The sequence below is a fragment of the Lipotes vexillifer genome, unplaced genomic scaffold, assembly GCF_000442215.2.
Source record: "Lipotes vexillifer unplaced genomic scaffold, Lipotes_vexillifer_v1.1 scaffold759, whole genome shotgun sequence".
In the NCBI taxonomy this organism is placed as follows: Eukaryota; Metazoa; Chordata; class Mammalia; order Artiodactyla; family Lipotidae; genus Lipotes; species Lipotes vexillifer.
Window position 1 is genome coordinate 440,122 of NW_006790410.1, and position 16,170 is coordinate 456,291.

The 16,170-nt window shown below is 37.2% G+C and overlaps 1 protein-coding gene across 1 annotated transcript; it reads right to left on the minus strand.

Annotated features, from left to right (window-relative positions):
- Nucleotides 1-2,367: 2,367 nt before the first annotated feature.
- SEC61G (SEC61 translocon subunit gamma) lies at nt 2,368-8,222 on the minus strand. Its single transcript, XM_007463678.1, has 3 exons — nt 8,104-8,222; nt 6,703-6,805; nt 2,368-2,543 (listed from the first exon to the last, which is right to left on the minus strand). The coding sequence occupies exons 1-3, from the start codon at nt 8,195-8,197 to the stop codon at nt 2,534-2,536; spliced, it is 207 nt and encodes a 68-aa protein (XP_007463740.1). The 5' UTR covers nt 8,198-8,222; the 3' UTR covers nt 2,368-2,533.
- Nucleotides 8,223-16,170: the final 7,948 nt, after the last annotated feature.

Here is a 16,170-nt window from a genome sequence, read left to right on the forward strand (position 1 = left end):
TAACGGAGGGGAAAGAGCCTTGTAAATTATATTGATGAAAAGACTTAAAATTACTTTGCCCTACAGAGACGCAAGAGGGAATCCTAAACCACTGAAGGAGGAAATACTTTTCTATGGAGGCCAATGAGAGGGAGGCGGGTAAGAAGGCACAGCAAGTTACAAGTCCAGAACTGCTACTGTCCCAAGTGTACAAGTAAAAGCCAAGACACACACACACACACACACACACAATTTATGTGTATTCTGATTCCAGAAAATACACACACACACACACACAATATTAGTGTTCTGATACTAGCTTACTAGCACCAAAAGAGTTGAGAATTTACTTAGTGTACTCTACTAAGCCAGTGTTTTAAGTTACCATGTTCTGTGTTGTACTTACAAACGGGCACTTCAGTCTCATTCAACATATCAGAGTGGCGAATACGTGCAAACACTGCCCTAGGCTCTTGGGATACAGCAGCAAATAAGACAGACAAAAATGTCTGCCTTTCCCTGCACTTGTATTCTAGTGGGGCGGAAAATAAAGAAGTAAAATATCGCTTTGAAATGTATACAAATACCAAATCACTATGTTGTGTTACAGGAACTAATAGTGTTGTAGGTCATTTATACTTCAAAAACAAACTCATAGAAAAAGAGATCAGATTTGTGGTTACCAGGGGCAAGGGGGAGGGGTAAAAAAAAAGCAGTCAAAAGATACCTACTTCCAGTTATAAGTAATACCAGGGATGTAACGTACAACATGGTTAATATGTTAACGTACAACATGGAAATATTGTGTGTTTGTGTTCTGTGTGCTCTGTGTACCAGAAGCATCAGCAGGGGGACAGAAATGCAGACTCTCAGGCCCACCCGGACCTGCTCATTCGACACTCTTCAGGCTGGGAAGAAGCTCCCTCAGGTGATTCTTAAATTTGCTGAGGTTTAAGAGTACTATTTTACAAAACAAACACACTAGCATATCTTAGATATACTATAGGGGTATGGTTAGTAAGAAAAATCTGGTTATTTATTCTTTCCTATTTAAGAATTCAATTGTTGAGTGTGAAGGTTATTCTGTTTTATCACCACAAGCCTTGGTCAGCCCTCACTTCACATTTATAAATACAAAATATTTATGTCATGCCTTACCTACCCATGTGTCAGGAACCAGTAAGTCAGAAAAATAAAAAATGAGCTGCACAAATGTAGGCTATAGAGATTCATAATTATCTTACATCAAGTCAATATTTATGTACAGATTTTATCCTACAAGAAAATACACACATTTGCCAGAAGCAAGTCTGACATTTTAGCAAGTGTACATTTTAGATTTCTACCATAAGTACTCAATACATATGTGTATATATGTAAACGTGTATATATGTGTATAGGCACACTATATACAAGTGCTTGTGTAAACATACAAACATACATATGCACACATGCACATAAACACACACACTTCTGGCCTTTAAGGAGCTACATAACTATCAAACGCAGCTATATGGTCTTCTTAAGAGCAGAGACGGCCAAGGCTTTATTTCCTTGAAGACATCAATTCATTCAAGACTGAAAACAGTTATCAGTATTTCAAAAACAGGCAGAAAATCTGTTATCATCACTTTGAAAACAGACTTTGCTCTCTGAACCACAGACTTTGCCCTCTGAATCATGGATCCCAAAACTGAGGAATACTGCCCAACAATACCAGCTGGACACCAGTCTACCTTATTTGCTAAGAATCAGAGGACACCTACCAAATGTGTGCTGCTATACAATTTTTTTTTTAAATATTAGAACTTGAGAAATAAAGTTCAATAACTAAACACTGAATGAACAGATTAATAGTTTTATAAATAAAACTGAGAATAGACTGTCTCAATTTTATACCAGTATTTTTTTTTAAAGGGAAAGAAGACAAGGCCCCTTTTCATCTCACATTTAATTATCAAAAAAATTCTTTAAAATATTTAGAACTCCAATGTTTATGACAGTATAACAAATTATAGTTTATCTGAAGAGGAGCTCTCACTTTAAAGTTTTTAACCATGATTTTTAGGAAGCTATTTCAAGTAGCACATAAACTTGTATATAGGTCTGACTACCTACTTACACCTTCAGTGCTTAGGGACAAAACTCCTACCCCAACTTCAAGCTCTCTCTCACTGTCTCTACCATCCTTTACTTGCTGTTTCTTCCTCCATGACGGGAAAACACTGATCTGATAGAGGAGTACTCAGAAAGTGCAATATTCCACTGTGCCCTTTAATTTCTCCTGTAAACCAAAATATAAAGGATTGAAGGAAGGGAAGAAGGGAAAAGAACCCATTATTTTTTACCACTAAAATCTGACAAATATCTGTGATGGAAAAAAGAGAGATTTGTCTATTTTGAAATTATTTTAATTTACAAATAGAAAACATCTTGGAAGAAAAAAATGAAAGAAAAACACAAAACATATAGGCAAATTTTTACTCCATGAGCGTCTCAAATCCTCACTTGTTCACCAATCCCCAAGATGAAAAACACTTTTCTAAAAAGGTATTCAGCCACCACTGCAAAAGAAAAAAAGATGGTCAATTTTGAGTGTACATAAGATTTCAATAAGAAGAAAAAACTGAAATGCAATATGCTGTAATTTTACGGAACCAAAAACAGTTATTTGAGAACCACGCCTACATTACTCCAACAGCACAAAAGGGAAGAAACTGAACTTTACAATCTTGGAACTGAAAAGGTCCTTACAGAGGACATGGCTGCTGGAACAGGCTTAATCTGTTAAACCTCAGAATCCTCATTTGGAAAACATGCTTAACAGTATAGCATAACATCTTTCTCAACAAGACGAAAAATATGAATTACATAACAGGGCGGTTAGTTGAGAACTTTTTCAATTTGATGTACAATCAGCCATTTGAAAATCAAGAGTGCAGAGTAGTACGCTGGTTCTCAACCACTATATCTTCCCATAATCACTCAAAAACCTTGATTAATAATGAAAATAAAAATCACCTTCTCTACAGAAGACCTTCCAAGTTTCAAAAGCATGAACATTAAAACTGTATACTGAGATATACATTTTAAAACTGTGATGTTAAAGAAAGAGAATAATTCCAGTACTAGATGAAAGTTATACTCCTAAAAGAAACACTCCTGCATCTGTACTTTAACATGAAGTGCTTTAAACTGTATTGCTGCAACTAAAATACCCACAACTATAAAACTCCTTTAAATTATAACCCTGTGGATATTAATTTTGACTGCTGTAATTGTATAGAAGAAAAAATTTCATCATAAGGAAAAACATGTGATAATTCAGCCTAGTGAAAGAGAAGCTTGTGTTTATACTTCACTTGCTACCGCCTCAAAATGATTTAAACAGTGATTTATGCTCTTTCAAGCAGGAAAAAAAGATTTCTTTTAGTTTTACAGCTGTCATGGCATATCATGAAGAGACTTAAAGTTTTCTGATAGCTTTTCTCACAAAATGTTTTATTTGGCCTTAATTTAATGTAAAAACTATCTAAAGATATATTTTTTTAACTCTTTAAACACTGAAAACAATTGTGTTACTAGAAGAAAAGTTTTCTAAGCAACTAGCTTCCAAAAGGTCATAGTTCAACAATCTCTGACTAGCAAGGTTGGGAAAAGACATATTGTGCCTGCTGCAGAAATGAGAATTAAGAGAAAGCAAATTTTTTTTTTAATTTTCTTTTTTTTATTAGTCGGTCAGAGTTTGAATGCAAGCCAAGGTTTCTAAGAGGAAAAAAAGAGCAAAGAGCAAGCATAAAAGTAAGGACATATTGTTTTTCTTCTCTGACTTGCTATCTGTTAAGTTTCCCTGCGCCCTTCATTCTGGCAAAAATTAAAATTCATCTCAGTCAAGCATAGCACCTGTATAGTCTAATGAGACCAAGGCAAAAGACCACTGATAACGTGCATTTTCCATGTAAAAGACAACTTCATTCAATGGATTTTTTATACTAAATAATGATAATTAATCCTTGGATCTAAGCACACTAATACCACATGCTGATTAATTATCCAGTGACAAATAAATAACATTTACATTTTACTGGACTGAATCAACCTAACAGAAATAGCCTTGGCCGGTGAATAAATGGATCTTTTTTTCTCAACAATTCAAATTATTACTGAATGTTTGTTAACTCCCTTGCCTTTTTTTTTTTTTTAACATCTTTATTGGAGTATAATTGCTTTACAATGGTGTGTTAGTTTCCGCTTTATAACGAAGTGAATCAGTTATACATATACATATGTTCCCATATCCCCTCCCTCTTGTATCTCCCTCCCTCCCACCCTCCCTATCCCACCCATCCAGGTGGTCACAAATCACCAAGCTGATCTCCCTAAAATAGATAGCTAGTGGGAAGGGAGAAAACAAATCTTTAACACTTGTTTCAAAGACCTGTTGGGAACAACTGGACTAATGAATCTCAATCCCGAAAGGGTGTGCTAAGAGTGCACTGTCCTAAAAGGTACTTTAGGTCACAACTCAGATAATGAAATAAAAGATGTCTGAACACAAAACTAGGATAAATAACAATGATGAACAGATTAAAAATGCAAAAGTCTTCCATAAGGGAATCTAGCAAAAAGGAATTTAACAAGGGGTGATGTTCCATTCTTAGGCTAAAAACAAACCACACCAACTATGTAAACCCAGGATAAAGGAAGTTTATTGTAGCCGTTATCTGTGAGAAACTGAAGATTTTAGCCTTTAGCAAGAAAACATCCACAGTAAGCACTGGATTCTAAACACTGGATTTTAAGAGGGCTTAATGAAATGCAAACTGGAGCCTGAAGTGAGGCACCTGACTCAGGATGAGTAGTGGTCTGAAACTGAGCCGGAATGAGATGGCCTATACAATGGTTAAGAACACAGGCTCCCAAGCCTGGGTTTCACATGCTGCTTTACCACTTATAGGCATGCGACGTACTTCCTTACTCTCCATGCCTCAGTTTCTTCATCTATAAAATGGAAATAATAATACTGCTACCTCACACAATTGTCATGAGGGTTAAAAGAGTCAGCTCACATTAAGCTGTGTGTCCTCAGCACACAGCAAGTGCTCAATAAATGTTAGCAATTATTATTACCATCATGATCCTTAGAAAAAGGTTAAGAACCTGCCGTTGTTCACTTAATTCAACACGTACTCAAGTGTTTTCAATGTGTACAAGAATACACTGGACTAGGTTCTGTAGTGTATACACACACACAAACTACAGAATATATATATATATACAGTTACGTATTAATATTACCTTACCAATTAATTAAACTTCATAACAATTTAAAGAAATAACTCTGTCAGTTATACCTGTCTGACAATGGACTGGGGAGCAGGAGAGCAGATGTACTGAGCTTATGTCACAAACTCCACCTTACCTCCTCTGTTTACTGATTAGGTAGGGGCTGTAGCCCAGAGACACTGAGCTCAGGTTTCCTAATTCTACTTCAGGATTCGCTCCATGATTCCATTATTCCAGAAATGGCATTCCTCACTAGGAATATAATAGAGATTTCTGAACTGATGGAGGCGGTTTGAGAGACTTGGTCCTTTCCAGGTCTTTCTGTGATCCTAAAATACCCCTTTGTGGCATGTCTGCATAATAGCTATGAAAATCTACTTAAGAAAGCCACCTGACAATACTCATCCAGACTCGTCATTTAAAAGACAACTTCCACCAGCATCCATAATAAAATATCTAGTACTTAAAGAGACTTATAATTTACAAAGCATCCCCACCCCATAAAATAAGTCTAAAAGGCTTCTCTCATGATTATCTCACTGGCAGGTAAGGCTCAGAGATTAGGTGAATACAAAATCAACAGAGCAAATAAGTACTGCAACTCATACTAACTCTTTACACCAAACAAAATGGCCTAAAACTGACTGCTCTAATTGCACCCTGCCATAAGGTGTTCCCAACAACTCATAATGAATCTTGTAATGAATCGAAAAAGCAAAAGCATTTAGAATAGAATAAAGTAATCCCAGTGTTCCTCTGTCTTTTCTCCTCCTCTCTAATATACCTAAAAGTATATTAGTATCAATGGCTCATTACAATAACCACAATTTCCATTTAGGTTCTTACCCAAATTATTTTTTAGGGTTTTACATGACCTAAGTCATTAATCTTTCCATAGCCCTAGTTAAGAACTATTATCCTTATTGAATAAACTGGGCACAAAGGAGCTAATAAGCAAGTTGTCCAAGGTCATGACAACTATTAAGTAACAAGAAAGAGAATCTAAACCTAAGCAACCTGGTCCAGAGTTTGAACTCTATCGCTGTAGTGATTTTCAGATGAGGAGCATTTTCTCTGCACCGTAAAAATCTTGTGAACAAGTTAATATATTGTAGAAAGAGGACTTGGATTTGAATATTGGTCCCGTCACTGAATACTTGTTTTGTCTCATACTGAGTGCCTTTAACTCACTTCCTTGATCCTTTAAAATTTTACTTATTAAAAAATCAGTGCCTATCTCACAGAGTAGCTATAAAAATTATATAAGATTTAAAGTCACTTTGAATTATCTGGTACTCAGTAAACAGCAGTAGACTGTACCAACATTAAAAACTCAAGAAACATATCTGTGTATTAACGAAATAGCAGGCTGTTAACTCAAATGGTTTGCATTTTCATTCTATCCTAGATGTTGTCTATTTCGTAAAGTTTACTTACACAATGATGTTATTAATAGGAATATGGATCAATTTCACAAAAAAGCCAATGAATCCCATTATAGCAAATCCTATTGCAGTTGCCATGGCAATCTTCTGGAATTCTGGATTTAAAAACACAAAATTTACATTATTTTTTGCATTGTCACTGCAAGTATAGGGGGAAAAAAATTAGCACTGACATAAACTTACTGATGTACATTTCTCCTGATAATAAGTATATAATTTTACATAAAACATGACAGTATTAATAGTAAATAAGGTATCTGACAGATTTTTTAACTTTCATATTTTATTGATATTTCATGATATATAAAAATAAACTGCATGTTCAGGCTAGTGATTCCATCAACAAACAGTGACATATTTATCTTCCTAGCAAATGACCAGAATACCAAAAAGAAATGAAACATGGACAGAATACACAGTATCTGTCTTAAAAACTTTGTAACATTGCTAAAAGTATTAATTATAAAAGCACAGAACATAACTTTTTATAAATAATAGGTCAACTGTCTTTGATATTACAATGAAGCCAAAAATAAGGCTTGAAAAACCAAACTGGGTTGAGCACAATTTTATGTAAAGGTCCCAGACCCTGGTAATATTTCCATTTAATGTTATTTCCTCAGGGAAGCTCTCCCTGACCTCCTGACTTGGTCAGTCCTCCTATTACATGCTGTCAAATATTCCTCTATTTACCTTTCATAATACTTACCATAGCAGTAATTAAAAATTGTAATTGTCATTATTTATGACTATCTTCTCTCAAAGAATCTAAGGTCCATAAAAGCAAGGACTGCTCCCTATTGTATATTTTTATATATTATGCTATATATGTATTATAATGCACCATATTATAGTCTATTATATTCCCACCTCCTAACTCAGGCAGCAGTCAATAAATGAACAGAAACAGACAAATTGTGGTACACCTTTTAACACATGAATTGTGATAAATAAGAAGTTAAACTTCCTAGGTTAGCACCAACTATGCTGTTGATTTCACGTTAAGGCCTTTTTTGCTTGGGGGAGGCTTGGGGAGGGAGTGTAACTGCAGGAAGAGCTCCAAAAGATTTTCCAGAGTAGAAATGTGAAAGATACTAAAAACTCTAAAGTCATTAAATACGACTAAGGCAAAAGCAACATGGAAAATAAGGCTGTAACAAATAACCTTATACGATGTGAAAATACATATAAGAGAAAAATTTATGAGGTGTGTAAAAAGTATACAAAATTTAGAAAAAATAACAATGTTAAAAAGCAATAAAGCAAAATAAATCAATAAAAATGTTGATGAAAGAATTGCAACAATTATTAAACAGGAAGACATTAATCAAATAAAGGGCTTAGAGAATGCAAAGATTTAATTTTTTTCTCTCATTCCAAAGCTATTTATTACCTTTTCTATCCGGTTTGGTGCATCTTTTAACCAGCCGAATTGAGTCCTTCACAAACTGCCGACTTGGCTCAACGAACTGCATTACCTGATCCATGATGCCTATTTAAAAAACAAAAAAGGAAAAAAGATACTCACTGATGTTATTTATTATAGAGCAAGGACCTGTTGAGTTATATCAAAATGCAAATGAGACCAGCCTGATATGGGTGGGTCGATATCATCTCACAAAAAACAAACAAAAAAAAATACACAGACTCCAAGAGTAAATTGACATTATTTTTTGCAATCTCCAGCCAATCATCAAAACAAAGGCAATAAGAAAACCGCAGGTTTTGCCCGTGTTCTTATCACTGACAAAGGATGCAAGCTCTTAATATAAAAGGGCTCTCATTATGAAAAAGCTAATAAGCACTTGACAACAGATCCACTCCTCACCCACCCTGCTGTCCTCCCGTTGCTCCTGCTGAGGAATCAACAGGGTTGGGACCCAACAAATATTTGCTATATTTTATTTTAAACTCCCCAGACCCCAGTGTCTCGTGCAGTGAATGCCAACTGTGATGCTTCAAGGGCCTAGAGTAGAGGTAAATGTGGACTTCCATCTGACTGTTCCAAACCATGGCCACACAACATTTTAAGAAAAGAGTTTCTCTGCATGGGGCAGATCATCTGTACAATTTTCAAAACCACAAAAACTGGCTAAACCAAGACCCAGACTCTCCGAGGCTGTCCGCTGAAGTCTGAATCTTTAGGTCTGGACACACTTTTTAAGGAAAAGGGCTATATGTATGTTACCGATGGGCTCTCTTGTGGAACTCATACAGTAGAAATGTCATCCAACCTTGGCTCTGACAGTCACTGATACAACAGCCAATGAAGCGGATTAGCTGCTTGGACTTTACTGTATTTCAGGTGCTTACAACCGTGGGCAGGCACCCAAGATACTCGATAAGATTTTGTTGAGCTAATGCCACCCGCAAGAGGTGGTGGTTCAAATCCCTTTCTATGAGATGCAGCCTCTCTAAGCCCCGGGTTCCTCACCCAGGAACACTGAAAGGACGTCCGGAATTCTATAAACGTCCCGGACCAGGTGTGCTGGGCCCCTGCAACACACAGGTAGTAACACCTGTTTCCTTAGTCTTGCACTTAACTCTGTTCTGCAAATCCACTGAGCCTAAACTTTACAGATGTCGTGATAAATGCGAAGGGTCCTTTCAGGAAAAAAACACAAAAAAAACCACAAAAAAACCCGTGCAACACCCGAAACACTGCACTGAACGTCAGGGGAGGGGATCCAATAACCCACTATGCCCTCCTGATCCAGACTCTAGATCAACCCTTTCACCCTCACAACACAGGGAGGAGCTTCCCCGAGACACGCTCCACACACACGGCCCCAAAGCCAACCCCGAAGAGACCCTCCGTGACCACAGCACCGAGACGGCGGAAGCGTTCCCAACAAGGTGGCCGAGCCCGCGCGGCCGCAAAGCCGGCCCCGAAGGACAGAGGCCCTGGAAGCCCTTCTCCATCGGGTACGCAGGCCGCGGCCCCGGGTCCGCTTCCCCCGACGCTGTGCGGGCAGCCAGCGGACGGCCGGAGGACTCGCCCACGTCCGCCGCCTCCGCGAGTGACCAAACGGTAGCCCGGAACCCCCGCCAGACGCAGCTTCACCTGCCCGCCGTCCGCCGGCCAAGTCCAGGACACGTAGCACAACAGCCGACACACAGGCGCCGACCGGAACCGGAAACCGAGCCCGCCTACTGCCCGCCCACCCCTCCGTTCATTGGTCCTTCGGGAAGACGTCGGCGCGCAGGCGCAGTCCGACGTGCATCTCGCCCCCGCTTCCGGAACGGGCTCGCGGAGTGCAAGCCTATGGCGTCGGCGACGGCTTGGGCAGTTCCGTTTAGAGCGTGGGGAGTGGCGTGGGCCACTGCGCGGCGTGGGCGGGGCTGCGCGGCGTGGGCCCCTCCGCGGCGTGGGCGGGGCGTGCACCCCGCCGCGCTCCTCACCCGAGATCCCTAGCTGGGTCAACTCTGCTGGACCGGTCCGGACGACAGGTTCTGATAGGCTTCGTCTTGGGCGGTGACCTCTTGACTGCCCGTCCCTTTGTACGTATTTAATTGTAGTCGTCAACAATGAACCTTATAAGCAACATAGTGTTTTGTGACCGAGCTCCCTCGAAACGGTCTCCCACCCGCAAAACGTGGCCTTTCTCTGTGTCCATCTTTGGAATTCCCCAGGAATTGAGGCCATGATCTGATTTTGCCGTGGGGACATGGTACAGTGTATATGTGTTATCCGATTATGGGTTTTGCTGAGACTATTATGAACTCAGACATTTGGTGCTAAATGGTGAGCTTCTCAAGCTGTGATGTTATGTTTTTGGAATGAATCAGTCTGTCCTCCATTATTTATCAAGCACCTAAGGTGTATAACACTTTACTAGGTGCTATGAATGAGCCAGATATGTCATACCCTCTTATTACGGTCTAGTAAGGGAATTTACAGGGTAGGGAAGGGAACAGACAAGAAAACAAAATATACGTTAGTAAAAATACTAGATGGCAAATAAAAATTGTGTTGTGAAGAGAGAACAAAATAAAGGACGGTGGGATAAAGACAGCATTCCTTAGGATGATCACTGTAGGACTCTAAGACCATGTCACCTGAGCTAAAGGCCTAGGGGTGAAGAATTATTTAAACACCCCAATCTGTCCAGAATTTTAAAATTCTTAAAACTAAGGCCAAGTACCCATGTGAACTTTACAATACGTATGGACCACCTGCAGTACAGTGTATGAAAACTGTTAAAAACATAAATTCCTGACCTCTAACCCACTGAATCAGAATATTTAGTCATTTAGGGATTAGAAACCTACATTTTTTAAAAAACTTAGCAGGAGCTTTTAGGTACTGAAGAGCACAGCACTGAGGGTTCTAACCTCTCTGAACTCTGCTCTATCAGCTGCTCCTGAGTTACATTTATTCCTCTGGTACCCTTGTCATGCTCCATTGTTAGGCAGAGAGAAGAAGTATGTTTTACAGACCTCTGGGCTTTGGAAAAGTTTTTACTCTGCTTCATTCCCAACACATGCTGTAGTCAAATATTCTGTGCAATAACTATTAACAGGCCCCAGTATTTTGCCTGGACATGGGACAAAAACCCATAATCATATCATCACGTATTTGGAAAACCTAGGTTCTTACCTAGAAAACAAGTGATGCCCATCACCCTGACAATATATATATTACAGCAGACCGCTGAGCTCTGTGGACATCACATTGAACCATTATGTCCTTGATATTTAGGTGACACTATATTTGTATATCCACACGAGTAATTATAGAGTTTCTCCTTGAATTCTGAACTTATGGACATAGATATGGAAATGCCAAATGTCATACAAGCACAGTACAGCCTTATACCATGGAAGGGGTGCATGGAACTATACTATTGCAACATTCTTATATTTCTCATGAAGTGGTGTAGTATTAAGACTATGTTAAGAATGCAACCACTAAAGAAAAAAGTTAAAAACTGCAAAGCTATATAGCTGAAAAAACAATCACATATTAAAATGGCTTTCAGAGAAATACGCAATTAACCCAAAACCCAAAAGGAGGAAGGGAGAAAAAAAAACCAAACAAATGAAACAGGAGAGCTAAATATAACGACATCTGTAATTTCATTACATCCAAATGTAATTTTTATGTTTAAAAGCTCCCCTTAAAAAGCAGATGTCAAAGTGATTGAAAAAAAACAAAGATCTATATGCACATCACTAAATCAAGTTTTTAAAATTTTGTTTTGACTTAAATAATGTTGACTATAAATTGAAAGTATACGTAATAGAAATTTTAAATTGCCCCTCAATTTAAAAATATCAGTGAAATGTTGATAGTTATTTCAGATAAGCTGAATTAATGCTCCATTTAGATTCCTGAATCTCTGCTTGAAGTAAGAAAGTTTAAAAACCCTTGTATACAGGATTTTTTTTAAAAAACACCAAGCTTAAATAATACACCCTCCAAGTAGGTTAAGTAATATTTTACCCAGGGTTCTAGTCTTTTGTTCCTTAAAGTAGAAAAATATAATCTTTACTTGAAAATGGGATATATGATATTTTTTTACATTTATTTTACTAACAAGCAAGATCACTGTGCTTCTCTGAAAGAGAGTTAAAAATTGTACCTCTATATCTTCTTTCTACAGGTTTTCAAATGGGTACAGGTGTACCTCGGAGATATTGTGGGTTCAATTTCAGACCAGTGCTATAAATCAAATATCACAATAAAGCGAGTCACATGAATTTTTTGGTTTCCCAGTGCATATAAAAGTTATGTTCATACTATAGTGTAGTCTGTTGTGTAACATTATGCCTAAAAAATGTACATTACTTAAAAAGTATTTTATTGCTAAAAAGCGCTAATCATCATCTGAGCTTTCAGTGAGTGATCATCTTTGTGCCGGTGGAGGGTCTTGCCTGGATGTTGGTGGCTGCTGACTGATAAGGGTGGTGGATGCTGAAAGCTGGGGTGGCCGTGGCCATTTCTCCGTAAAGACAGCAATTAAGCTTGGCACATCAATTGACTCTTCCTTTCACTTGAACACTTAGAGGCTGTTAATTAGCCCAATTTCAATATTGTTGTGTCTCAGGGAATAGAGAGGCCTGAGGAGAGGGAGAGAGATGGGGGAACAGCTTGTCAGTGGAGCATTCAGGACACACACAACATTTATAAAATTCTCTGTTTTACATGAGTGTGGTTTGTAAGACAATTACAATAGTAACATCAAAGATCACTGGTCACAGATCCTCATAACAAATATGAAAATAATGAAAAAGTTTGAAATATCATGAGAGTTATCAAACTGTATTACAGAGACAGGAAGTGAGCAAATGCTGTTGGAAAAATGGTGCCAGTAGACTTGCCCAACACATGGGTGCCACAAACCTTCAATTTGTAGAAGTGCGGTATCTGCGAAGCACAGTAAAGTGAAGTGCAATAAAATGAGGTATGGCTGCTTTAAAACATGTAATTCTGTAGTAATTATATTCTCATTGCAGTAATTGAGCTAGTTCTGTATTGGGTTACAAAATAGTAAATATCATACCGCAAAATAGTAAATATGTACCACACTGGGTTACATTATAGTAAATATCACAACATCTTTGTATTTATATATGTCTAAGGGAAAGCCTTTAAAGATATAGATTTGATATAGATTTGATGATGTTTGCTACTTTAGGTTTGATACTGTTTAAATTTTTTTCCATTGACAATTTTTACTAGCTTAAATTTAAAAAAAAATTTTAAGCCCTATTTTTTTAAGGTAATAAGATATTTGATAAAACAAGAGGTAGTAAAACTCCACAGATGACTTAGTTTTCTAAAATAATTGCAAGAGAAAAAGAATCTATGAGTCAAATATATCTAAAAAGCATATTAACTTATGACAGCTTGTATTTATCTTGATTCAATAAACAAGCTGCTCTTTTATACATACACTAATTATAATATTAAAAATTATTGTTAACAATTTAGGAATGATACTGTTATTGTCCTAAGCTTTAAGGTATGTGAAATAAGACTTGCTAATTGGGGAGTGGAGAGGATAGTCCACCAATTTAGTTGTTTCATAAAGTAGATTCTGCATAATAAGTCTGTGGTTGTGCAGTTTTTGGTTGATGTAGCATTTTAATCCCTCATGTAGAGGCAGATGGGAAAGGTTAAGGCAGTGATTGCTACCTAAGTTATGTGGTACTGCTTCAGAGGGTAGAACCTGTGTAAATATGATGTCAAAATCTATAGTATGTATTTAGAGCAAATTCCATCCATATTTGGACATATAGCTGTTATCTTAATTTTTTTGGTTGTTGAGCACATCTTTTTTAAGCAGTTGTGATTATATTTTTGAAATAACTTTTTTTTTTTTTTTTTTTTTTTTTACATGGGCCTCTCACCGCTGCGGCCTCTCCCGTTGCAGAGCACAGGCTCCAGACGCGGAGGCCCAGCGGCCATGGCTCACAGGCCCAGCTGCTCTGCGGCATGCGCGATCCTCCCGAACCGGGGCACGAACCCATGTTCCCTGCATCGGCAGGCGGACTCCCAACCACTGCGCCACTAGGGAAGCCCCTGAAATAACATTTTTATCAAAAATAATACATGCTAATTATTTTTAAAATTCAGACAGTACAGACAAGTACAAAGAAAATGTTAAAAATCAACCACTATCCTTTATCCAGTAAAATGCTTTGTTAACAGATGAACCCCACTCCAGTTCTCTCTCTGCAAACATACAGGTTGAAAGATATCTAGGTAAATAGCTAGAAAAAGTATACAGATATATAATAAAAATGATCATATTAAAATTATATTTAAAATATTAAGTTTACTTTATCTGAGTTTAACAGAAGAAAAATGAACTGAAATGAAAATGAAATAATTTCCAAATTTCTGAATGTAAGATGATAAACATTTCTTTACCACATGCTGTACTGCTTCTTAATTATAACTCTTAGATTAAGAGAAAACATTAGGTTGGAGTTATTATAAGGTATATATTCTTGAAATGTTTTAATTTTAGTAAAATTGGTGCCGTGCTATGATGAGAAGTTTAACACACTTCCTCCCTCCTTATTCCTCTCCCCTCCAACTTCTGTTAGTGTATTGGAATAGTCCCTACACAAGGAATTAATCTCTTGGTGAAGCCCACTTTAATTCTTTTAAAACAATAAAGTAAAAATTATAAGAAAAGTAAAAATTGTAAGACCCTCACACTCCTATTAACCATCAAACTAGATGTCCTTACTCATGACATAGAAAAGGGGAGGGGGGGAAGGCATATAGATGGAGAATTAAAAAAACTTCTTTTTTCACAGATGACATGATAGTCTTTGTAGAAAATCCCAAAAACTCAACAAAAAAATATCCTGGAACTAATAAACAATTACAGCCAGATTACAGGATTACAGGATACCAAGTTAATATACAAAAGCCAATTGCTTTCAAATTGGAATTTGAAATTAAAAATACATCATTTTTATTAGCACCAAAAAAAAAGAGAGAGAGAGAGATAGGCAGGAAGGAGGCAGGCAGACATAGGTATAAATTTAACAAAATATGTGCAAGATCTATACTAAGAAAACTACAAAATTGTTGAAAGAAATACAGATGTAAATAAATGGAGAGTTATTCCATGTTCACAGATTGGAAGACTCAATATTTTAAAGATGTCAGTATTTCCCAATTTGGTATTCAACACAGTTCCTATCAAAATCCCAGCAAATTATTTTGGGTATCAACAAACTGGTTCTAAAGTTTATAGAAAGACAAAAGAGTAGCCAACACAATTTGAAGAAGAAAAAAGTTGGAGAACTGTCACTACTAGGCTTCAGGACTTACTGTATATCTGTAATAATCAACACAATATGGTATTGGTGAAGGAAGAGATAAATAGATCAATTGAACAGTAGAAAATCCAGAAATAGACCCACACAAATGAGACAACTGATCTTTGACAAATGAGCAAAGGCAATTCAAAAGAGCATAGATAATCTTTTCAGCAAAATGTCCTGGAATAACTGGATATCCAGTCACAGAACTTAGACCTTTTACAAAAATTAAAATGGATCATAGACCTAAATGTAAAATGCAGAACTCTAAAATGTCTAGAAGATAACATAAGAGAAACAGAGGTGACCTTAGGTTTGGTGATATATTTAGATACAACACCAAAGGCATGATCCATGAAAGAAAAAGATAAGTGTGCCTTCATCAGGATCGAAAACTTCTGCTCTACATAAAGACACTGTTGAGAGAATGAAAAGACAAGTCACTGGGAGAAACTATGTGCAAAACGCATGTCTGATAAAAGACTTGTATTCAGAATATACAAAGAACTCTTGAAAGTCAGCAACTAAAAAAATTCAAAAAGAGGCAAAAGATCTGCACAAGATACCTCACCAAAAAAGATATACAGATGGCAAATATGAAAAAGTGCTCAATATCACGTCATCAGGCAATTGCAAATTAAAACAATGAGACGTGCCTATTAGAATCGCTAAA